This window comes from Somniosus microcephalus, chromosome 1 (genome assembly GCF_052327205.1).
Source record: "Somniosus microcephalus isolate GS21.2 chromosome 1, FLI_Smic_1.0, whole genome shotgun sequence".
Classification (NCBI taxonomy): Eukaryota; Metazoa; Chordata; class Chondrichthyes; order Squaliformes; family Somniosidae; genus Somniosus; species Somniosus microcephalus.
Genome location: NC_140987.1, coordinates 416489058 through 416514767, shown reverse-complemented (window position 1 = coordinate 416514767; position 25710 = coordinate 416489058). Strand labels below are relative to the sequence as shown.

Here is a 25710-nt window from a genome sequence, read left to right as displayed (position 1 = left end):
ACCAGGTCTGCTTGTACATGTGCAAATGAGACACAAGTTCATTTGCGCATGTGTGAATATGAAACAGGTCCGTTTGTGCAGGAGAAGCAGGTCCATTAGAGCTCACATGAATGAGAAACAAGTCCACTTGTGCCTGCACAGATGAGAAACAGGCCCTCTCATGCATAGCTTTTTTTTAAATTCAGTAATCGAAAGATGGACTTTTGGCTGTCCAGTTTGAGCTATTAAAATTACCCGGCAGAAGGAAAGGGCAGACAGGCCGCCACCTTAACTCCAACCTTGTGACCACTGAGTATTAAGCACCCACCTTTGTTGTTTTTGTTCCAGCCAAACACAACAGCTGCTTTACTCGCCATCAGAGGTGCTAAAGGGAGCCAAAGTCGGGTGCGCAAAATGGCTGTGCACAGGCACAGTGTTAAAGGATGTTCTTCTGTGAAATTACGGTGGCATTTTCTTTACTTCCCCACTGCATCCAACTCATGTGCTCAGAATCTGTGGTATTTTAGTAAGTGCAACTTAAACTGAAATGCTTCGCTGTGCCTCCATCCTGGCCCCCTGGTCAGTCCAGTTCTTATTCCTGCATCCAGTGCCACCTCCATCTCCTGTCATTGTCATTCCAATCCCAGGTCTGGCCCGGAATCTCCTGCATTGTGTATTAACCCCCTCACAACCCAGGTGCTCTCTGCGTGGCACCTCGCTCTACTTGTTCCATCATTTTTCTGTGTCTGTTACTTGATAATCAGTTTACAAAAGATAGGAGATTGTTAAACCTCTATATATGCATTTATATATATTTTTTTTACCATGTACTGGATTGTTTAGGATTTATCTGTAGGATACCGCGGTTTTACAAGGGTTAGGAGCATTTCTCAATAACACGGTTTGGCAGTGAGACTTTTTAAAATAATCTGTACCGTATTCTCATTCTTCTGACGATTTTCACAGGAGATTGTTTTTGCAACCATATATCAGAAGATGGGATACAAGCACAAATATCTATTTGCTTGGATGTTTAGATGGCTGTCTTTTAAATACACACATATCTATTACTTTGGCTTCATTGTTTATTTCTAAGAGTTATTTTTAGTCTTCTTACATTAATCCGTCTACCGAGGTTCCCTGCTTCTCAATCAGCTCAGGCACATTTTGAATTTGTGAAATGGACCTAGAATTGCCTCAATCAACTACAATGCACTGCGTCGATAATGTAGCCAGTTGTAACGAGTATTTTTGAATGTCTTGATTTGAATCGATTGTTTGCATACAACAAATAGATTACCTGTTTGTAGCATTATACTGGAGTAGTATTACTCTGCAATTTGGGGACATTTATGTTGCATTTATGGTTAAAGAGGCTAGTGAAAGGGGAAAATATGAGCTGGCTATAAGGATGAGGCTGTAATTTACTTATTGAGACTGTGAAGGAGCAAGGTGACTGATAACCTTGAGTGTGAGCGGGTGGATATCAGATGATTGACTGTTCTTGAGCATGAACGGCAGGACGCCAGATAATCAACAGCCCCAAGCATAAGCAGCCCAGCTTCAGATGATCGGCAGCACCAAGCACGTGTCCGGGTGTCAGATAATTGACATCTCTCTCTCTCTTAGGCAGTCCCTCGGAGCCGAGGATGACTTGCTTCCTTGTTTGACAGCACCGTGTTTGTTGAAGGCAAGTTTTGGTGATGAATTTAATTGAGTTTCTGGAAGAAGTGACTGAGTGGGTAAGTAAAGGGATTGCAGTAGATGTGGTATATATGGATTTTCAGGAAGTATTTGATAAGGTGTCTCACAAAAAAAAATCATGTATAAGAGGAAATGTAGCAGCATAGATAGAAAGTTGCTTGACGGACAGGAAATAAAGAATGAGGGTAATGGGTTTTGCTGGGACTGTTGAAGCATTTGGATGTGCTGTACCCCAGGGGCCAGTGCTTGGTCCATATTTGTTCTCGGCTTATATAAATGATGTGGATTTGAGCATCAGGAATAACAGCTCAAAATTTGCTTAAGACATGGAAATAGAAGGTCCTCCTCACACAGAGTGCAACTCTACTTATCACAGCAAGTAGATTTTATAAACTGAAATCAAAAATATAAGCAACACTAATGATATCTTACTCATAAACTGTTGTCCATCCGTTTTCATTGTTCTTTGTTGCTAGCAGACCGCTGTTGCCATGGTATGTCATCATCGCTAAGTCGTGGCCCTGGGCAGATACCCTTTTCAAGGCCCCATTGTTGCTGATAGTTAACCAATATACCTGACCACCAGGCACCACGAGCCAGAGAGGGGCACCATTAGCATCTCTGCGAATATGGAGCGAGTTGCCGTTGTTGCCGGCGATGGTGCTGATGTCGCCCTCACTGTTGTAACTGAAGTTATAAACGTAGTCTCCTGTTATCAGGTTCAAGGTGTTCAGGTGGGTCCCATTAATGTTAAAGAGATACAGCTCTTGGTCTGCTGGCGAAGCCACCTCGTATACTTTTAAGCGGCTGTAGAGGGGTTTGTTCCTGGTCACCGCTCGGATACGGATATTGCCAAGGTCCGCTATGTATAATGTGCCATCTGGAGAAACAGCCAAGGAGGTCGGTGTTTTCAGCTTTGCGTCCTTGGCATATCCACCATCACCTAGACACAGAGGAAATGCGATGATATTAATAACACAAGTACTTTTTAAAATCACCAGTGGAACCATTAGAATAAATCTAGGATCCTTCACAAAGCTGATGATATATCTGGGAGAAAAATACAATTAACACGAAAGGCCTATCGCTCATCCAAAGCTACGGCCATAATTTGTTGCAAATCTCTCTTCCCCCTCTCATCACTTACCATCAGCTGCAGATGCTCTATTTATTGTGATCATTATTTTGAAGATTTGATCAGCTTGTGGTTAATATATTATAAACTTCCCTTTCATCATGCTTCCTTTATTAATTACAGATACTGGAGTACAGCCACTTTCGTAAATTTCTTTTTAATTTTCTCAAAGTGTTGACACTTGCTGGGGTGCAGTAACGTGAATGCCAGCAGACCATTGATACCTAGCCCAAGTGCCCATTCTTTCGGTGAGAGTCGAAGCAGCGAGCATCAACAGGTTATTCGACCATTTAGGGAGGAATCACAGCCGAGCCGGATCCTCCTCTCTCCCTACAGGCACTTCCGTATCAGAATCCTTGACGGATGTCTCACTTCCCTCGCCTAGAGGAGCTGAAGCCAATTGTGGCGAGTCAAGTGCGTCAGCTAACTCAGCAACAAACCCTGGACTCTTAGTCTGTGTGCTTCGTACTACACAAGGATTGACTTCATCCACCAGGTCATCAAGAGAGCTCAGCATCTTTGTATTTCATGCAAGAATAAAAAGAATGATTAAGGACTCCTCAGTGGTATTATAGAAGAAGCTATTTGTAATCTAATAACTCTGCTGCTCAGACTTAAGCTTTCACTTTTTTTATTCCTCTCTTTTCTCTCTCTCTCTATATATATATATATATATATATTTATTCAATTGCACGCATTTGCAATATGGGCTATTTATCGTCCGCAGACAAATTTTGTTGTCTGTTAAAGGAACGCTGTCTTTGTGAAGTAGGTACTGTCCAAACTTTTAGTGTTTGTTTGCAAACATAAGACGTGTCATCTTGCCCTACTTTGTCGCCGCTCATGCCTTTAGGTCTGTAGGTTGTCGATTTAAAACCCCACACCAGGGCTTGATCACATAATCTTGACTGACACTCCAGTGCAGTACTGAGGGAGCGCTGCATTGTCAGAAATGCTGCTTTTTGAACAAGGCATTAAATGAGGCCCTGTCTGCTTCTAATGGGAGGATGGTCGGATTGGAAGGATGAGGACAAAAGGATTGTAGGCTTTCCTCATCCGAAGTAACTGAACTGAAATAAAATAACTGCATCAGTTCAAGCAGTACCACTACGATGAATACACTGTATGGCTTTTCTCCTCCTGCAAAAAAAAAGTCGAATAATTTTACAGACAAGACTATCAAATTAGAAAGATTTTGTCTGTAACAAATATTACTTTCATCAGAGGTATAATTAGATTTTTTTTTTATTGGCAGCCAATCAGATTATCTGCATATCACACTTGGCACCTTGCCTGAAAAGCTCCCATAATTAAAACATGTCAGTTTTGCTGTTTATTTCCTTTGACCCCTGTTTTTAACAGTCTCCTGAATGCAAGACAACAAGGGGGGTTATCAAATTTGCTAGGAAGGGAAAGATCTAGAGCAAACACGATGGGTTTTTGTTGCAATGGCATCACGTGTAGGGATTGGGTGGCACAGTGGACAATACATTGGCCTTTCACCTATGGGACCTGTGTTTAAATCTAGCTGAGGTTGATGGGCTGAAAGTTCCTACATGATTGAGGTTGGGCAAGTATCCATGCAGTTCACAGCACTGCAATGGAAAATTGTCCTAATGGTGCAGTAGAAGGCACTCTTCTGAGATTTGGGTTGAGGCATATTGTTGGGGACAGAAAAGCTTCTAATCATGCTATGGCAAACCTGGGACTGCTTGATACTGACACTGGATGCTTGAAGATGGAGATTGTTCCATTCTGCAGCAGCTTGATGAGCACAAACTTTACTCAAAAAGAAGTTCAAAATTATGAGGTTACACCTAGTGATGCAGAGACATTTCATTGAGAAATATATTAGTGTTCCTTGGAGTGATGATGGGTGAGGCAGGACAGGGCTCTGTTGCAATGGCTCTCATGGTCATAGTCACTGAGCCTACTGTCACTCATTATTCGTGCTTACAGGTGAAGAATAGCCATTTCCATGAGCTACCGGAGTGGGTCTGTCAACCTTGAGTACGAGTCACAACCTTCAGGAGGGGTGGGAAAAGAATAGAAAGAGTGAGAGAAAGGGGTAAAAAACACAACATATATTTGGCAACAATATCAACCCAGGCCAATAGAAAAAACCTGACCCTTGCACATGAATGATGTATAACTATACTAAGAGATCTGATGTACAGGGTATTATAGCTTTCAGTTTGAAATTCAAGACATAATTATTTTACTAGGGTGAGGAGCAGACACAACTCAGTAATACCAATGAATATCGCAAACCCACAGGCAATATTCTATCAACCTTACTGAATTAAATATTTGAAATTCACTGGCAGTACAATGAAACCTGTCTCACTCTTTGACAGTTTCATGTCAGTCATTTAAAACAAATCTCAGATCAGTAACTTAAGATACAATCACTATTTGACTTTGAAAACAATTTTGTTCCAATTTTATTCCCTTTTCTTCTGAAGGTACTGGCTTTTGTTCACTTCTCATTCTATGTACACGGCCAGTCCGCCAGCACTTTACCCAACTGGCTGTTGTTCATGTGTTGAGCATTGCCGCTGATAGCAACTCTCAGGACCAATAAAAACCTGACAGTGCATGTTGACAGGCTGCTCAAATGTGGAGGGCATGATAGCCGAGCCCGATCCTTTCCTCACCTATTGTTCACACACAAATACTTTGCCGCAGGGGTCACTGGACAGAAATCAGGAGCTTTGGGAAAACTAGTTCAATTTTTCCCTTCTGTGTATCACCCACTTCTGGCATGCCAGCTAACTCAGCACAGGCCAGGTATTGAACCTGGGATCTTCTAGTTCGTATGCAAGCACAGGAACAAGATGGGAATAAAATACTTGATTTCTGCAAAGAACGAATTACTGGAATTTTTGTTCACATAAAAGGAAAGGATCCCCAAATTTCCAAGAGTGATTGCAATGTTTCAGAATGCACAAATCAAAATTTGAAAATGAAGAAAGATTGGCTTCAGTGCTCCAGCAACAATGAGCTGTAAAGCCCAGAAGCATTGATTCCTGGTCTCTGCTGAATTAGTTGATCTCAGCCTGGTGGTAGGGGGTGGGTGTGGGTGGCGGGCGGGGGGAGGAGAGATACAGCTGGCCTCAATGCTCTTGGGTGAGGGAAGGAAAAAATCAGCCACGGTTCCCATTCTTGATGGTTGTGCAGTAAACCCAGCTGGAAAGTGAATGAGTGTGCACATAGGGCAATCACATAGGGCTTGGCTGTGATGGCTCCAAGGTGGAAGTGCTTGCCAACACTCGCTGTCTAGGGGCATACACGAAGAATGGCCACTTGGACCGGAGACCTGTATGTGCCCATGGAACCATCCCCTAGGATAAGAAGGGGAGAAAAAATTAATACAGAAGTTAAAACAGTTGACGAGGACACGCAGTGATAAATTGGTGCCTTTTGCCTTTGATACTAAAAAAAATCATCATAAAGAGTTTGGCAAATGGACAGCAATGTAATATCAGCTTCATTCTAATAGACTTTTATAATCTGATTAGGAGCAGTCATCATTTTTATAATAGATGTTTCAGCCGATTCCTTTGAATCTCATTTCTACGTTATTAAACCATGGAGCGCACTGCTGTGAGGACTGGTAATGATATAGTATGTGAATTTATAGGCACTCCCTTACTTCAAGTAAGTCTACCAATTTGCATAAGCCAATCGTGGTGGCATTGGGGAAGCCAGGTGAACTTCAAGCCCATCCCTCCCCCAATAAGGAGGAGACCATTAATAAACTATGGACACAATGTCTAAACTTAAAATCAATAACCAGTAAAATTTTTCAATGACAGTTGTTAAATTTGTGCCAATAAAACATTCAATATCTTACAGTGCCCGTTAATCATGGACAGCTTCAGGCAAACAGGTAGACACCACATGGTCACAGTCCATGGCCACCTAGATGTGTACTAGACATTTAAATGTGGAAAAACAGTTGGTGAGACCCTCCTCTGTAGCTTTGGCATTCTGGATCTGTGCAATATAAAGTTCTGCACTTCTGCCAGCACCCAAGACCTGAATTTTTATTGGTCTTGAGAATTGCTATCAGAGGCAGTGCTCAACACATGCTCTCCAATGGACCCAACAGGGATTGGAGGGACACTAGAAGTGGAAACGATGCAAGTGGGTGTGCATAGGTCATGAGTTTCTGTCTCAGTTCCACTCTCGTGCTGTGCTAGGTTAAACGCAAAAATAAAAAGCAATGTGTGACTGTATCAATTTTGCTCAGGCCCTCAGGATTGGCATCCAACTGCAGAATCACTGGAGCTAATGGGCTGCATCAGTGGCCAATTTAATAACATTTAAAAGGGTAATCACATGTTCTCATTCAGCGTAACAACTGTGCCAACACCAGAGAACCTTCAGAATAGATTCTGCATAAAAGAAATTATTGTATTGAATAAATTTAAGTGTTATTCCAGAAGAACAATTTTGGATTTGCTTGCAAATTTTTATAATGTAAGCTTGACTCCAAAACGTTAAAAAAAAAAATCAAATTTTTATGCTTACTTTTGATTCTCATTATGTGGAAATATTTATTATTAAAGTTACTATCAGCAGAAAAGCAAATCTGAGAACGAATGGCATGATTCCACCTCCTTTCTCCATATCCAGTTTTGGTCTTTCAAAAAATTGACACCCTTAATCACCACTAATTGCTGTCCACTGCAGTGTTCAGTAGGCTGGTGATCTTGTTTTAAGAATACTTTGGAATAATTCCATACTGTCAGTAATCTATATTTTTTGCCTAAATAACCAGAGAGAAGAGGATCAAACCAAATGTAGAGTGAGTGTAGAACAGAATGGAGTAAAAAGATCCAGCCTACACCAATTTCTGTCTGAGTAATTCCTTTATAATAAGTCTCTATAAAAGATAAAGGGCAAAAAATTGAGTTGTGCCCCCTTTGGGGTGTTAACTTTGCCGGAGCACTAAAAGTAGCACCCCCGGGGATTGAAATTGAGTGGTAGCGCCCCAAGAGGGAAGCGGGGTGCTACTGGAAGCGCCCCGCCTCTCTCTTGGGGCACTGCAAGGGAATATCATGGCGCTACGTGCCACAGCGCAGGCCTTCCTCCCCTTCTTAAAAGGGGAGGGGCCTTGCGCAGCATGACCCGGGGCCCATCTGGGCCCCCGGGAATCGGGAGTGTCAGCAAAAGAGCCTGGCACTCAAGAGAAGTGCCGGGCCCGTGGAGCGCAGCCGGCACTCCGCGGGGGGTAGGTCAGGAGGCTGGGGACGGCAATGGGGGCAGATGGCCAGCAACAAAAATGGCTGCCCAGCACCTCACCTTTAAATAGCGCCGCCCCAGCTGCAGGTAGGCCCCCCTGATCCCGGCGGACATAGTGTCGACTGGTAAGTCGGGGCGTTACCGAAAATTGTGGCTGGGGCGCGAGCGGGGCGTGTGCACGGTGATGACGGTTAGCGCCGCTGCTAACCTCCTGCTGAATTTCATGGGAGGTGTTGGCAGCGCTGCACCTGGGCGCTAGTTGCTTTGCACCCTCTTAGGGCATTAACAGGAGGTGCAAAGCAACCGAATTTTCCCCCCAAAGAGTCATCTATATATATAAATCGGTCGATCTGTCTGTCCTTCTGTCTGTCCTTCTGTCTGTCTGTCCTTCTGTCTGTCCTCGCGTGTGCGTCTGTCTGGTATGCGCTCGAAAGTTATAGAGCATACCTACGCGTGCGTTACGTCGAAAGAAAGCTTACCTTTCCAAAACGGTCTTAAGCGTATTTACGTTTCGGCCGGGCAAAAATCGCGCCCGCGGTATCCGAAAAACTTTCAACATTCCGCTCATTAGCATCTCATTATCTGCTCATTAGCGACAGAGTGACCTCAAGGTTTGGTGACCTGACGGTCGACCAATCGGTGCGTGTGTGGGTGGGCCTTATCGTTCTGAACCGAGGTGAGTGGCCGCCATCTTTATCCTCACCTTCTGTGTGTTTATTTGTTAGGAGCGATTTTTTTTTAATGTGTAAAATGTCAAAACACAATGTCTAAAACGTTAAAACACAATGAAGATGGTGTCCCATCTTCTTAACAGCCGTTTTAAAAAAAATAACTTTTGGTGTTTTCAGCAAGAATGCGCGTTCCTTCTCCGTGGCAGCTTTTTAAAAACATTAAAAAACTTTCAAGATGGCCTCCCATCTTCTTAACACCCGTTTATTAAAAAAAATTTTAAAAAAATTTCTGTTGCTTTCACAGACTGCGCGTTCCTTCTCCGTGGCAGCTTTTAAAAATAAAAAAAATAAAATTTCTCTTGGTTTCACAGGCTGCGTGGGTTACCCCGGCAACCGGGCCCGCCGGCCGTCTCCATCAGCCGCAATCGGTGGACTTCAAGCCAGCTCGGCCGGGGAGGCGGGGCTCTCGGGACTGCGGGGCGGGGGGGGGGGCGGGGCTCTCGGGACTGCGGGGCGGGGCGGGGCTCTCGGGAGTGCAGATCTCGGCCGGGGCTTGCTGAGCGTGAAGGGTTACCCCAGCAACCGGGCCCGCCGGCCGTCTCTCAGCCTCAAGATGGCTCACGCCTGTTCTCGGCTCAGGAGTGCGGGGCGGGGCGGGGCGGCTGGGGCTTGGAGAGCGGGGCTCTCGGGAGTGCGGGGCGGGGCGGCGCGGCGCGGCAGGGTTACCCCGGCAACTGGGCGTGGCCGTGGCCGTCTCTCAGCCTCAAGCCGGCTCACTGTTCTCGGGGTTTGGCTCCATTTGCGGCCGCGGGCCACTCGCCCTCTCTCCTTCCCTCCGTCTCTCTCCCCCTCTTTCTCTCCCACGCTCCCCCCTTCTCTCCCCTTCTCACCCCCCTTCTCTCCCCCGCTCCCCCCTCCTCCCCCTCCCTCCCCCCTCCTCCCCCTCCCTGCCCTCCCTCCCCCGCCCTCCCTCCCCCTGCCCTCCCTCCCTCCTCCCTTCCCCCCGCCCTCCCTCCCCCCCGCCCTCCCTTTCCCTTCCCCCCCGCCCTCCCTTCCCCCCCACCCTCCCTTCCCCCCCACCCTCCTTTCACCCCCCTCCCCTCCCCCCCTCCCCGTCCCCCTCCCCGCCCCGCCCTCCCCACCCTCCCCGCCCTCCCCCTCCCCGCCCTCTCTTCCCCCCAGTCGCTCTCTCTCTTCCCCCCAGTCGCTCTCTCTCTTCCCCCCAGTTGCTCTCTCTCTTCCCCCCAGTCGCTCTCTCTCTTCCCCCCAGTCGCTCTCTCTCTCTCTTCCAACAACAACATTCCCTCGAAAAAGCCTCGGCACCGCCGGGCACTTCAGCTATATGTTATATTGCTGCCTATAGGTAAACCCAGTAATAAAAACACACACTTTCATGTAATCATTAATAAACTTAAACTGACTATAAGAACAATACTACACCGTTTGTGAAGTTTAAAATGGGGAGGAAGGAAGAATGGAGCAGTGATTGGGGTTTAGAGACAGGAGGACAACATAGGTCAATCATCATGCTATAAAGGCAGGAACTCTGATGTAGGAAAGATTGTTTGGAGAAAAAAAAAGAGAATTCTGTAACTGGGCTGAAATAATGTTTCCAATTTCTATGTGGGTGGGTGGGTAAACACACCAAGGTATGTACACAGTATTTGTTGCAAACATGCTTGAAAATTAAACTTTTGCTGTCTAGTTTTAAATTGTCCAAATTATTGGGCAGTCAGTTCCAAAACTGGAATGTCCAGACAGGTGGACCTTACTCAACTGGAAAGTACTTTTCAGCCAATCAAATCATTCAGCTAAAGGACAACTGAACATCATGTGGCTCGTGTGGAGCATAAACCTTGGCATGGACCTGTTGGGCCGGATGGCCTGTTTCTGTGCTGTAAATACGACGTAGCCTTAGTTGCTGGATTATTCAGTGGTTCCTGAACAAATCTCGACTGAATACAGCATTACCTGAGAAGCAGTTGCAGTTGGGATCGATCTTGCAGTCACATTCTGTTGACATGCCAGCAAATATGAAGATCTCGCCATTGGTAGTGACCTGCTGTATGCGGTTGATCTTCCTCTCATCCGTCTCCGCTATGTAAAGTACCCCACTGTGAGAAACAGCAATGGCTCTGGCTGACTCCAGAGTGGAGTGAATGGCCATCTTGCTCATGAGAAAATGGTTGATGCCTGGTACCTGGCAGTGGATAGGCCGGCCTGCAACAATCCGCACACGACTGGTTTCTGAAACCTGTAGCACAATGTTGTTGTCAAGCACGTAGAGGGAATTATCGATGGGGTTGACTGCCAGGTCAGTTGGCCATTCAAGGCGCACCTGCAAAGAGCAACAATTTGTACTTTATCAACGAACTGTGTAAGAACTGCAAATTTGCTGTCCAATTTCTTGATATGTATTTGAGCAACGGCAAACAGTGGAATTGTTTTTTAATGGGGCAGTTTAAGTGGAAAGGCATTGCACATAATTTTCTTTGAATATTTGTTCAAAAGTCTTTCAATTAGCTTCAAATATTTCTTAGTGTACAATATTCTCTACAAATCCTCATTTCTACCATGAACTGACACACAAGCATCAGGCACAAGAATTCTGGAAACGCGGATCTGAACCTTAATGAGTTTATTCAAATAACTGTTATACTCTTAACACTAAGCATTGCTTAGGATGGATGAGGCAGTTGGTTTTCAAATGAGAGAAAGTGGTATGTAATTTAAAGGCAACAAGCATCCAATTTCTAGAATTGACTTACATTACAGAAGCAGAAAAATGTAGTGCCATCCAGAGTGAGAGACTGTAAGCGGTTCAGATCAAGTTAATCAGATTATGGGTCTGGAGCTTCTTTAGGGCACAAAGCGATTAGTGATTTAAATCAGCTTGTTTACCTAAATCGGACTCCATTCAGGTGCCTCCAGCACAGTTGGCTTTGCACCATGATGGAATGGCAATTTACGTTCTGAATTTTCTGAGTTAGCATCAGAGTTAATATCCTTTCAATAGGTAAATGTCATTCTTTTCATTTCAATCTTTCATTTCTCCTGCAATCTTCAGATGTTTAAAACTCTAAGCTTGGTTGTTACCTAATTATGACTTCCATGATTTACCTCATCTCTTTTACACTTTTCAACCTTGGTGGTGTGCTGAATATGGACCTTATTGTGAATCATCTGTAAATCCATCCAAAAAAATGTAAATTTGTCGTTTTATTATGCATGCACAGGCACAAGTATATTCGCACTTACTAAATTGAGCTACATGTGAAAAATATGGAAATAGAGCAAGTTGCTGTGCATTTGGGTCATCTAATAATGATTGAAATAAGAAGGAAGTAAAATAGAGGATAGAAATCACAAAATGGCATTTACCAAGATGAAGAAGTTTCCGTGTAATTGTAACATTAAGCTGGTGATAAGAGGTAATCTTAAATTAACAGCTCATTCATAGTCAATGGGCAGAAAATCCACCCCAGAATGCTTAAGTTTTATGTGTGGTAATAGCATTGTACGGATATAGAAACTGGCCTTTTGAACAGTGAAGGAAGCAGAAGATTAGAGGCATTTGAGTCACAGTTGTTAGAAATTAGGGGTACCTAGGTACCTAAACAATATATGGTTACGCGAATGAAACTGTGATGTGAATAATACTGTGTTTAAATGATTACATCAGTGCTCGAGACAAGTACGGGGCTAATGCATAAATTATGTTTTACTGGGACTGTGTAAGTTTTGGTTTTCTAGATGCTTGTATTAGAGTTTGACTTTAGTTAGTTAGATTAGATGATGCATAACATCCCACACATGGGCCCACAGTATGGCCTTGCCAGCTAACAACAGGCTAGCTGTCTGTTGTTTGTAAGTTAGAACTTGGACTTTGTTTAACGTATCTTTAATTTGGCCTACTAAGACCCAACCTATGTTTCTTCCATTATGGCTAATAACCATATTATAATGCTAAGGTCATGAACTCTAGAGTTTGTTTAACAGAACTACTTGCAAAGATATGTACAAGTTTATTAATATAATAAAGGACATAGAATAGAAGGAATTTATGGGAGTTACGGTACCATCTCAGGATGGAATAGTCTGTTAGATGAAGGGGAGATAGTTTGGGTAGCGGCTGGTTGAGTAAGACAGCTCTGGTTTGGGTCTCTATTTTAATGGGCCAAAGCTGTGCCTGGTACACGCACTGGCTGCACCAGGGGTCACAAGACAGGATGAGATAAGAGAAGACAGTCCTTAGCCTGTTGTAAGGCCATGATTGGTTAAGCACAGAAAGCATGTGTAATGGTTGTGAGAAGACACCGGATAGTTGGGTGATAACAGGAGGGTTGGCCTTTTTCCATGATTTAAACAAAGAACTCGACATGCCATTGGGCAACTTGTTTTAAGGGGAACCTCTATAGGTTAAATGATCCTGTCCATATTCTACTTTAGGCCTTAAGAGAATAAAATAAAGACCCTAGCTGAGACTGTGGAGCAGAGGGCCCCCAAGAGTGAAATCGGTGGTCTAACACTCTTCCGAGGATGAACTCATGCTGACCCTAGTCTAACACTCTTGGGTAGTTCAGAAAGAGAGAGCGAGACTCGTGAAACAAGAAAGAGAACGAATAAGAAGAGTTGTTTGTGCACGTCAGTCGTCTGTCCGATCGGGTCCGGTACCAGCTGCTTGTCACGGTCGTATGTTTTTGCTGTATAACTAATGTGTTATATTGTGTCCTAAACTCTGATTAAACACAATATACCCACCATATTGGTTTGCACTCGATACTGATTATTTGAAAGACGAGAGATGAGTTCATCTCTACACAGTGCAACAGAAAAAGATTGAAAATGAAGACTGAATAATGACAGGGTCCTTGAAGTAATGCAAGAGAACTGATGATGAAAAGAAGAATTGTATACTATAAGCACATCACTCTGGAATCACAGAAAGTTGTCGGGTTGTTGCTGTCTGGAAAAGTTGACAATGATACGGCAAAGAACACCATGGTTAGATAATACAATGGAATTGATAGATGTAACTTCAGGGGCTGATACAATCCACCTGTGCAGTGCCTGAAAAGCATGGAGTAGACTGATCATCAAACTTCAGAGAGATAATGAATGCATATAACAATAACTAACGTTATAGAACCCCAACAGGTAGCTGGACTCCAAAATGAAATATGTAGCAACTTAAAGTAATCCAAAGTCAAAATATTTCTTTGTAATTTTGGGATTGTTCACCTACATCGAAAATGTATGGATACTTACTAACATTGAAATAAAAGAACATAAGAAATAAGAGCAGGAGTAGGCCATTCAGCCCCTCGAGCCTACTCCGCCATTCAATATGATCATGGCTGATCTTCTACCTCAACTCCACTTTCATGCAGTATTCCCATATCCCTGATTCCCTTAATATCCAAAAGTCTAGCAATCTCTGTCTTGAATATACTCAACGACTGAGTCTCCACAACCATCTGGAATTCCAAAGATTCACCACCCTCTGAGTGAAGAAATTTCTCCCCATCTCAGTCTTAAATGGCCGACCCCTTATTCTGAGACTGTGACCCCTGGTTCTAGACTTCCCAGCCACGGGAAACATCCTCCCTGCATCTACCCTGTCAAACCCATTTAGAATTTTGTATGTTTCCCAGGTCCCTGTAAACACCAACATTTCCCAATCTCTCACCATTTAAAAAATACTCTGCTTTTCTATTTTTCCTACCAAAGTGGATAACTTCACATTTCCCCACATTATATTCCATTTGCCATGTTCTTTCTCACTCACTTAGTCTGTCTATATCCCCTTGAAGTCTCTTTGTATCCTCCTCACAACTTACATTCCCACCTAGCTTTGTATCATCAGCAAACATTGATATATTACATTTGGTCCCCTCTTTAGTTCAGTGGATAATGCAGTGCTCAGTGTGGGGTACTCAACCATTTTGACCAGAAAGGTCCCAGGTTTGATTCGTGGCCTGTTATTTGATTTCCATTGGCTTAGTGATAGGTGAGCTCATTTTCCCTCAATTAGAAAAATGAAATAAGCCAAGGTTCCCTTTCCTGCTCGCTATCCCACAACTCTTGGTAGAAAGTGTTAAATATGCCCCTGCCGACTGAACAGCACAGGAATATTGATATTTGAAACTTCAGCAAAGCCCACAGAGTACATGACTTAATTTTAAACCCCTCTGCCATTTTCTTTCCTTATGCCCAACTGCGATGACACCAGGTTATGACAAAACCAGGCTATTGTAAAACTAATTAAAAATTGTATGGAGATAAAATATCTACATCCTTCAAGACATGGGATGCTTTCATATTAAGTTTGACCCCAGTTGTGTAATATCACATTATTGTCTTAATTCAAAAGATTAGGATTTGAAGATGGAAAGAAAGCAATAGATCTCTGAAGAGCTCTTGGCCATCAGACAGGAGTAGCTAAAGCAGGCCGAATAAATATTACTAATACTGTAATATTGCCCCAACAAGAAAAGCACATGGCCTGATATTCCCTCTGGCTCTTCCAGCAATTTGTACATCCTGAAAGAATTGGTGCTATCTTAATGAAAGCCAACTTCATACCAAAAATGGTGTATCATGTTGAATAGACCAACGCCACATTTGTCAATAACAGAAACTATACTTGGAAATGTTATATTGCTGGGAGGGACCTGTTATTCCACCATATTGTGGAGTGCAGCATTGACTGTTTTATGTTGCAACTTATAAGAAATTAACTGATTTAACAAAAATCTACTGCAAAACATCGACACCCATGATGACAAATATGTTGTAAATCAATTTCTGCCTATGGAAAGACTTGCATCACCTTCATTGCGACAACTAATGGAGAGTATGGGCAGGATTTTCATTGGCTCGTGGAGTCGGGATTGGAGGCATGGGGGGGGGTTTAAAATCCCGAAATCAGGGGTCCTGACCCCATCCCGCACCCAAACCCGACTCCATGCCAGTTTCAAAGAAGGCGGGTACCCGCCCTGCACTGGGACCCGCCTACCCGAGGCGGGAAGGGATTAGTGCCAATTAATTGCCTGTTAACAGGTAGTTAACAGGCAGTTTTTAGCCTAATCCCTATTTTTAAGCTTGAAGTGTGTGTTTCCCGATGGCTCCAAACCACGCCAAGTTAGAGGAGGCGGGCCGTCGGGTTGAAGGACTTGGAGGGGTTGAGATGTCCGTGTTCAGGTGAGTGATGTGTGCATGAGTGCAAAGGTAAGTGTGTTTGGTGTGTCTAAAGTGATTAAATAAGTTTTACATACCTTTTCTTACCTTTTCAGCCTTCCTTCCTTTAGGTCTCGGGAGTCCCTCATCTCACCGGCACATAAAGCAGAATGGCTGCGAACTGTCAAAAGTGACAGCCTGCAGCTTTCTGTGCAGGAGAGATTTCTAACCGAGTCTGTGGAGAAGGACTCATGTTAGAAGTAAGACCATCAGTGTTTGACAGCTTCAAACAGCTGTGAAACACTGATGTTTCATCTGTCAAAACCTCTTGACAGATGAAATTTCAGTCTGTACTGTCACCTGTTGCCGGGTGGCCCTTAATTGGCCTGCTGAGCCCGCTGGGTGGGCTCAACAAGGTCAATCAAGTTAAAATCGCGTGGACTGGCCGCATCTCGATGGAGGTGGGACTACAACCCCGAAAGTGGTAGTCCCGCCTCCCACCCGACTCCTGAATGAAAATCCTGCCCAATCTATTCGTACTGTCATGATTTACCTTTTCTATACCATATAATAATACAGGTTCCTCCTTCTCAGTCACCTTGATTGAAGGCTAAAGAGCCCAGTTTTTCTGGTATTCTCTCACCGCCCAGTCTCTAATGCTGGCCACCAGTCTCATGGTTCATTTCTTCAGTGTTTGTGCTGTGTCCTTTTGGCCAAATCTCGGCACAGTACTTGGTGTGTGGTCTGGCTAGAGCACTGTACAATTTCAGAAAAACCTGCTGTGACATATAGTCCAGTGATTCAGCAATCCTGTTCAGCATTCTGTTTGCTTTGTTAATTGCTGTTCCTCAGTGACTTGACATGTTAAGTGATGAGCCCACTAACACCCCTACCTCTCTTCAACCTCTCCTTCAGCTGTTCCTACAGTACTTTATACTTAGGTATTTGTAGGTTCTATGACTCAATCTTCCCGTGAGCTTGGCAACTTTGCATCCAGTTTCTAAGTCCAAATTGTTGATCTAAATTAGGAACAATAGGGGACCTGGCACAGATACTTTGAAGCACTCCACTGAGTGTTCTGCCCCTCCACACTAGCATTTCTCTCCAAACAGGTACCCACTCCTTTCTTTACTTCAGCCAGTTTCTTATCCTTTTTTAATTTGGCACAAATAATACTTCTTTCATTTAAAAATGTACTTCCAATTAGCAAAGTTTGTGAGATAGTGAGCAATGATTGATAGTTCTGGGGAACATTCATAGAAGTTTCTGCAATTTGTTGGGATAGATTTTGACTTTGTGCGATAGTACCATATGGGTGATATCAAATTGGCAGCCCGTTTTACATCTCTCCCGAGTTTTATTTCCAGAGATGTAAAACGGGCTGCCGATTCCCTATCAGCCGTTTGACACTATCGCACAAAGTCAAAATCTACCCTGTTGTGTTTTTCAAAGCTAAGGTGGGGGAAGAAGTAAATATTATAATTAGATGAGTAGAAATCAGCAAAAGAAACTAGTTGTAGCTCATGGTATTCAACGTAATTGTTCTCCAGTTTGGAACAGGCTAAGCATGTAAATTTTTAGAGAAAGGAACTAATGGAAAGATGTTAATTAGGTAGGCAGACTGCATAAAGTCAGTGGAAACAATTTGACTTTGGACAATAGTGTAAAATGCATGACATTGGCTCGGGCACCCATTATACACCTCTCCCGATATGTGTTTCTATTGACTTCGATGGAATTGAAAATCAGGAGAGGTGTTTAACGGGTGGCCGATCTGCACTCGCATGTTGTACACTATTGTCCAAAGTCAAAATTATCCCCAACTAGTTTCAGATATTCTCTTCAAATCAAAGTTAATATAATGACACAGTATAGCACTATGCTGGTCTTTGAACTAACTACTACAGCTTTTCTCCTCTCTTCTGAGCCAGTGACTCATGCGGAGTAATGGTTCTATGGGTATCAGGAGTATTCAGTACTTAGTTCACGTGACCATTCTTCATGCCTGAACCTAGACGCTGATTAACATGAATCAGTCATTCATGAAAGAAAGACTTATGAAATAATACTGAGCGGCCTGCGGGTGGCGCTGTCCAGGGAGAGTATAAATACTCGGGCAAGGGCCCAGCTTGCACAGGACATTCTTAACAGGAACTAATGAAGGACACAACTAGACCTCCATGTTGTAAAACAGTTGATTAAAGCTTTGTTTAACGCTTAGACCAAGTGCCGAATAGTTTTCTTACGTCACTGATTGTATGATAAATGAGTGGAGACATCACTGTCAAGCCTCATACTACACATGCACACATTCGGCAGGACTCGCCGGTGATGATCAGGAGCGGGAAACCTGGCTGATTTTTCTTCTCCCTAGTCCAGAAGGCACTGAGGCTAATTGTAGTGCCCCACCCTTGCTCTGGCTGAGATCAACTAACAGCATAGACAAAGGACTGAACCTGGGACCATGCTTTATATACTTCGCTAATTAAGATGTCTTTGAACATTTTGAAGCCAGTTATCCTCCTCAAAAAGCTTTTATTGGAGCTCAAACAGTAGAATTACTACAAATCAATGCAAGTGTTTGAAAAATCAATGCTATTTCATATCCAACATGGCACCTGCCCCTCTCATAGCTATTCATTGTTTTCTCTGGTGACTAGTCAGGTTATCTATTCATTGCGCTTGGTAGCCTGCCAAAAAATGTTTGTAATTCAAGTCACTTTAACGTAAGTGAATTCACTTAGTGCTTCTCCTTTTCCTGGCTGCACTTCGAAAGCCAGTAGTAATGTTTACATCGCACAAAGATGATAGATTTCAGCATATTCTTGGCACATGGAAAGTTACATTTAATCATTGGGATGGTGAAAATATGCTCCAGTTGAATTAACTCTACAGGCTAGTAATTTCCCAGGCTCAAGCCCAATCTATGCTGAGTTAGCTGATTTCAGCCAGGCAATAATAGAATCATACAGCACAGAGGAGGCCATTTGGCCCATCGTGCTTACACCGGCTCTCTGAAAGAGCTGACCAACTAGTCCCACCCCCCTGCTCTTTCCCCAAAGCCCTGCAAATTTTTCCTTTTTAAGTATTTATCCAATTCCCTTTTGAAAGTTATTGTTGAATCTGCTTCCACTGCCCTTTCAGGCAATGCTTTCCAGATCATAACAACTCGCTGATAGGAGCACTGTTCCTGGTTTTAGTGTCCAGGCTTAGGGAAGGGATAAATCAGCCAAGATTCGCTGCACTTGATTGCTCTGGATAGCGCACTCTGGATAGTCCATGTGTATGTTGGACGCAGAAAGGATTGGGCTTGGCTATCATGGGTGAGGTACTGGTGAATGCCTGGTGCCCTGTGGAATTGTTCCCCAGCAAGGAGGGGAGAAAACTGGCAGAGAAATTTGGTGCAAAAAAAAAAGGGAAAATGTTGCCCTGAAGAAATCAGGTTGAAATTTTAAACCGGTTTCATGGAAATACGCTTACAGTTTTGTTACACTTTGAATACAGAATAACACAAATAAAACACTGAAGAAAGGGAAAAGAATAACTCACAAGGACTCATTTTAACCGTGGGTGATGGTGTAAAATGGGCGATATCGGATTGGCGCCCATTATAATTCCCGCACAATTTTCCCTTCCATTGACTTCAGATAAAGGAAAATTTTGGCGTGTTGTACAATCATAGAATGATATGGCACAGAAGGAGGTCATTCAGCCCATTGTGCCTGTGCCAGCTAATTTAACATCTGTTTCACACCATTGCCCAAAATTAAAATGCCTCCCACAGCTACATATTTCCCTGGTGTACCCAGGTTTGCATATTAAATGTGTGATAACAAATTCCTTACAAATAAAAATGTTACTTTACTTACCTCAACACAGATAAAGCACACATTCTTTCTGCTAAATAACACTGGAACTTCTCGATTAGAGATAATACAACTATGCTGTACAATCTTTGCACCCAATTTTACTCTGCTTCAAATGGAAGAAAAAATCCTGGATTACATGCCACCAGAAACATAACTAAAATAAACACTTATCATAAAAAAAAATTAAAAAGCCTAAATATGAAACACTGCAACTTTTTCTTTGACTATGCCCTGAGGAAACCTGTTCTTGTCTTGTATGATTTATTTATGCAGCTGTACATTACTCTGTGTGGACTCTCTTTCTGCACCTCACCGTGTTCTCATTAACATTTCCGTCTGTACACAGCAGTAAGGCTCTCACCTCACACCTCAGTGTTGTAGGTTCAAATCTTGGTGGAGTTTAAGGATCAAGTTGCAGTCATGTTTGTAATGAATTCATCAATTTTCAATTAACACATTGTACACAGCTTTATTGTTCATGTTTTACTCAAAAATGCAAACAAATAGCTCATTTGGAGAATCAGAGATGATGATTCTTCAAATTATTAATAGTGACTTTGGGGAATTTAAAGCTGCTTTTATATTGGCAGTGTTTTAATTCAGATTCTGTGAGGCCAGCATCTGTGAGCCGGCTCCCGGTGTTTTGATGCCAAGTCTGGTTCCATTATACCAGTGACAGACTCATAAAAAATTGAGGTCTAGTAGTATGCCAGTGAAGAGCCTTCGAGTACCAGTTAAAAGTCCTGTGCTGGCAGCCTCAATGAGAACATCCCATTGATTGTGCCACTAAAGTTTATTGGGAAAGAAAAATATGGCACAAGCGTCATTAACCTTTCTGACGTTCTTCCACTTTCGATGTTGTTTTCTTCGATAGGTCCCAATTACTCCCCATCCTGTGGGTTTGAATTCAATTATCATATCTACTGAATGATTAGGCACACCAGAAAAACTAAATTTTGGGGGTAGAAATTGGAGCTTGTTGCGCTCATTTAACAGCCCAATTTTGGAGACCGACATTCTGCGCTCCAAGTTCGCCTGAAAAATGTAGGACTTGAAATTGGGTGGGCCGCTTACAACAGGCGTTAGGTTCCTTAAATACAGGAAACTTTGTGCTATCCGGCACCGACGGGACCGAGCTGTTGCCGTCCCATCAAAACTGCTGGACAAACCAGCGCTAATGTTGAAACATACGGAGATTTTGAGCTCCGTATCTGGCAACAAACCCTGTTGCTTAGCAACAGCTTCTAAACAGTCGGCCGTACCTTGCAAGCATCTCTGTAGCTTAGCAACAGCTTCAGCGAGACCTTGCAGAGCCTGACTGGTGAAAAAAAAGCAATGAAAAGAAAAAAAACCTAATGAAACGGCTCCTGATTTTTGCTGGTGGCTCGAGTATTCCGGACAGTTAACCTCCAGATAAACCAAAGTTTCCTGTATATAAATGAGGGGCCTACAGCCTGTTTTACATTCACTTACAGAAATTGTGCAGTGATGAGGAGGGCAGGCGTCGGGATTCTTCATTGGCCGCTGAGCTTGAGAAAATATTTATTTAAAACTCTCCTGTGGAGTCAGGAGGAGCAGCAGTGCTCCCCCGACTGTACATTCATCGCGATCACGCCCTTCCCGTCCCCTTCCATTGCCTGCTCCAACCCTCCTTCCGGGACTTACCTTCGGGCTGCCCCCCCAGTGAGGCAAGCAGCTCGATATTCTTCTAAGTAAATGTAAGGAGGCACCACAGGCACTGGCAGCTCACACAACCAACCTGTAATGAAGCCTGAGGCCTAATTTCGGGCTGGCCTTGGGCCTCCCGATTGGGACACACGATGCTTGCACAGTGACAGTTCTGGGCCCACTTAACTTGCTTCTACTTTGTATAATGTTTCAGAATCTGATCTGCAGCTTTGCACATTTACCTGAGAAATGTCCATTACCGAGTCACAGCTCAGAGGTTGCGTTGACGTTAGGCCATTGGAACCGATTATCGTTGTGATCACACCATCCTGATCAACCTTTCGAATGGTGGTTCCATCCACAAAGAAGATGAATCCATACTTATCTACAGCTATCCCTATTTTGAAACAGCAAGGCAAAGAGAATAAAAGACAATGAAAAAAGTTGCCAAGATGTAAATAAAGAAATAACACGCATTTATGTAGTGCCTTTCAAGACTTCAGGACATCCCAAAGCTCTTCAAAGCTAATACTTTCATGTTGTAGTCACTGCTGTAATGTAGGAAATGTGGTGGCCCATTCGCGCACACCAAAATCCTATAAACAGCAATGAGATAAGTTACCAGCTAATCTGTTTTTCATGGTGTTAGTTGAGGAATAAATGTTTCGCACACACCAGGAAAATTTCCCTGCTCTTTTGCATATACCCAAGAGGGAAGGCAGCGCCAACAATGCACCTTCAACAGTGCAGCACTCCTTCGGTACTGTACTGAAATGTCAGTCTAGGTTATGTACTCAAGTCTTTGGAATGGGGCTTGGACCTGGAATCTTTGGATTCAGGTTAGAGTGTTATCTCTGAACCAAGGCTGACAGCAAGTAAAGCTTCCTCTACACTGTCCCGTCAAACACTCCCAGGGCAGGTAAGCACGGGTTAGAGCTAGGGTAAATCTATGTAGCAGTAAACTGAAGAATTAGTAAAATTGCTGCAGCTCAATTAACTATGCTATCCAACTTACAGTATGTACCAAACAACAATGCACTAGAGACAGTGGTAATTTCCAAATTGTAATTAGATATAATTATCCACACAGTACAATCCTACAAGTGTGTTTTGGATAAACATGAATTATTTCTAATTGCAGGCAAATACAAATATAGGTTACTAAATCACATTTTCAACACTGTTGACAACTGCTCTCATTCATAGTCATTTCCTGCTTTATTTTTGCTTACATTTTTGCAGTCTATGCTTTAATTATTTTGCTACTAACATAAACTGTACTTTTCTAGATGTTGTGAATTTGACATCATGCAAGACAGTTTTCCTCCATTTTGATCTATTTTAGAATGTTGTGATTATTTTGTTCAAACATTGAGCTAAAACTTTAAAACTGTGTTTTGATGAAAATAAGAATAGCTACCTACCTTTTCCGACAACACTTGGTCTCATATGCAATAGGTCAAGAATAATTGCCAGCACTAAGTCTTAAACATTTGGAGATTGCATGCATCACATCCAGACCCAATGTACGGTTAACATTTTTTATTTTCTTCAGAGCATACTGTGCGTCTAACCTTTGCCAGCTGTGGCACAATGGTATCACTCTCCCCTGTGAGCCAGGAAGTTGTGGGTTCAAGTCCCACTCTAGAGACTTGAGCACACAATCTAGGCTGACACTTCAGTGCAGTACTAAGGGAGTGCTGCACTGTCGGAGGTGCCGTCTTTTGGATGAGATGTTAAACTGAGGCCCTACCTGTCCTCTCAGGTGGACACAAAAGATGCCATGGCACTATTATGAAGAAAAGTAGGGGAGTTCTCCCTGGTGTCCTGGCCAATATTTATCCCACAACCAACATCACTAAAAAAGAATGACTATCTGGTCATTATCTCATTGCTGTTTGCGAGACCTTGCTGAGTGGAAATTGGCTGTCATGTTTCCTACATTACATCAGTGACTACATTTCAGTAGTACTGCATTGGCTGTAAAGCGCTTTGGGAAGTCTTGAGGTTGTGAAAGGAGCTATATAAATGCAAGTTATTTCTTTTCATCAATAGAAAAAACATTTATGTATGTTCATAGTACATGTATTTCTATTTTCATCATATTCTATTAAAGCTCAGCATTATGCATTAGGGGTCAACAGTCACTACTATGTCCATGTAATGGGTTGAAATCATACTGTGTGATCCTAGTAAAGAATATGTTACATGTTTGTATGAATCTTAGCATACTATTTTAATCAAAGTTTTAATTCCATTTGTTAAAATAGCAGATAAAGTAATTTCAAACCAGTCTGTCAACATATTTACAAAACCAAAATACTGCGGATGCTGGAAATCTGAAATATAAACAGAAAATGCTGGAAACACTCGGCAGGTTAGGCATCATCCAGTTCTGACGAAGGGTCATCGAACTGAAACGTTAACTCTGTTTCTCTCCCCACAGATGCTGCCTGACCTGCTGAGTGTTTCCAGCATTTTCTGATTTTATTTCTGTTAACACGTTTGTTGCTAACATTGCACAGTTTGATTTCAACCCATAAGTTATTAACACCAAAATCACCCTTTCACCTGCGTCTCTCCTACAGTATCTTTACCTATAGTGTCCCACTCTTGTAGATGACATATTTTTGAAGTGTACAATCAATCTGAATAAAATGTTGCTTCAGTAGCGCGCTTCAAAAAAAAAAAAGATTATTGGCTTGTACCATCATCCTGACCATTAGGACAGCAATAGCATTCAATAAGGAGTTTCTAACGGATCTAGCAATACAAAATGAATTATTATGGCATCAGCATAACAGCAAGCTCCACTGAAGTCTTTCACTGCAGTAGTTTGTTCTCAACTTTTGATTTTTTTTGAGTGGAAATGCATGCAGGTCTGATTGGCAATAGTTGAAAAACAAATTGAAAGCAAAAGCATCATTATAGGTCGAGAGGCAATATTGAGAAATCGGAGTATTGTATTATAAAGGCAGCTGATTTTTATCTTGATGGAAATGACTATTTCATCAAATCTCCCCAGCAAAATGGGAATTGCTAGTTGGTGTATAACAATGCACTGGGCACCACTCATGATTGCAGTGAGTCACACGGGGTTAAATAAACACTTTGGGAAAGCAAAATCCAATATTTTGGATAATATCCTGCCATAAACTATGGTGCTCTGAGCTTCTGGCAAAGAAAAAACAGCGTTTCTCAAGCTTATTGATCATTTCCATGCAGCCATTGGCTAGACTTGCTTTACGAAAACAATACTGGGCACTTGAGTATGAATACACTTGAATGCAAGAGCTAGAAACCTCACCACTTGACCTTTCATGCCTGTAAAAGACTTGAAATCAGTATAGTACTGTACTCTTCTCCAGAAGTACCAAGCAGAGAAAATAGTAACAAATCTTCATTTATGTTTTTTTATTAGCAGTATTATGATTAGATTGGCTTATAATCCAAACAATTATAAATTCATATTGTGCACTATTCATTTTCACGTGTTAATTAATGAAACTTGCCTACTTGCATTTTTATTACTTTACTTTAAATGTTAGGAGGTTCCTTGCTACAGTAAGCAATACTATAATATTCTGCCCAATGATCACTTAGCACTGATACTGAAACAAAATGAATTCCCAGTGATCAGAGTACTTCAGGACTGTACTCTGAATAGTGATGGTGTTCAGGCAGATGTGTTAGCGTTCAAAGAACAGATTAAGCAAAATGAACCAAAGTACATTGAATGGAATTTCAATTTTAACTCTTTTCAGATATTAACGGGTTGAAATTGCATTTGTGCAATATCAATAATGAATGTATTAATGCAGACATATGAAATTGCTATCTCCACTGTTTTAACAAAGGCATTGATAGCAGACAGAGGAATTTCACAGACTATTAGGAGACATGGGTGGAAAGGGTTAAAATGCAGACTGCTGATGCCATTATTCTAAAGAAACATGACATGAATGTAGACAGAACATGAATGCATGCTCTGGACCTTGAAAACATATTGGCCCGTATTTTCCGATGCCTACGGGTGTGTACGAGCTGTGTACACACCCGTAGGGACCTCACAAATGCCGGTTTCAGGCATGCGAAGCACATGCGCTGAAAACCGGCATTTCCGATCTGTCAAGAATCCTCTCGACAGATCGGACGTCTGCCCTGGAGAAGGGCCTCTGCGGGGGGGAGAGTTTCACTTTCTGCAGAACCTCCGCCCGCTGAAATCACTTAAAAGTCTTATGCCTGGTAAAAGCAG

General features: G+C 42.7%; 1 protein-coding gene and 1 long non-coding RNA gene across 6 annotated transcripts in view; one reads left to right on the top strand and one right to left on the bottom strand.

Annotated features, from left to right (window-relative positions):
- The window catches only part of tenm1 (teneurin transmembrane protein 1), a 1268320-nt gene that overhangs the window by 109521 nt on the left and 1133089 nt on the right, over positions 1-25710 (bottom strand). For all 5 annotated transcript variants that reach the window (XM_085999260.1, XM_085999278.1, XM_085999249.1 and 2 more), the window contains 3 exons: positions 21698-21852; positions 10711-11077; positions 2116-2626 (listed from right to left, as the gene is read on the bottom strand). In XM_085999260.1, the coding sequence (XP_085855386.1) occupies positions 2116-2626; positions 10711-11077; positions 21698-21852 (1033 nt within the window). The remainder of the gene's footprint in view (positions 1-2115; positions 2627-10710; positions 11078-21697; positions 21853-25710) is intronic.
- On the top strand, positions 2328-3375 carry LOC147125210 (uncharacterized). The gene is made up of 2 exons (XR_015079767.1): positions 2328-2417; positions 2942-3375. It is a non-coding gene; the product is annotated as an uncharacterized LOC147125210 (long non-coding RNA).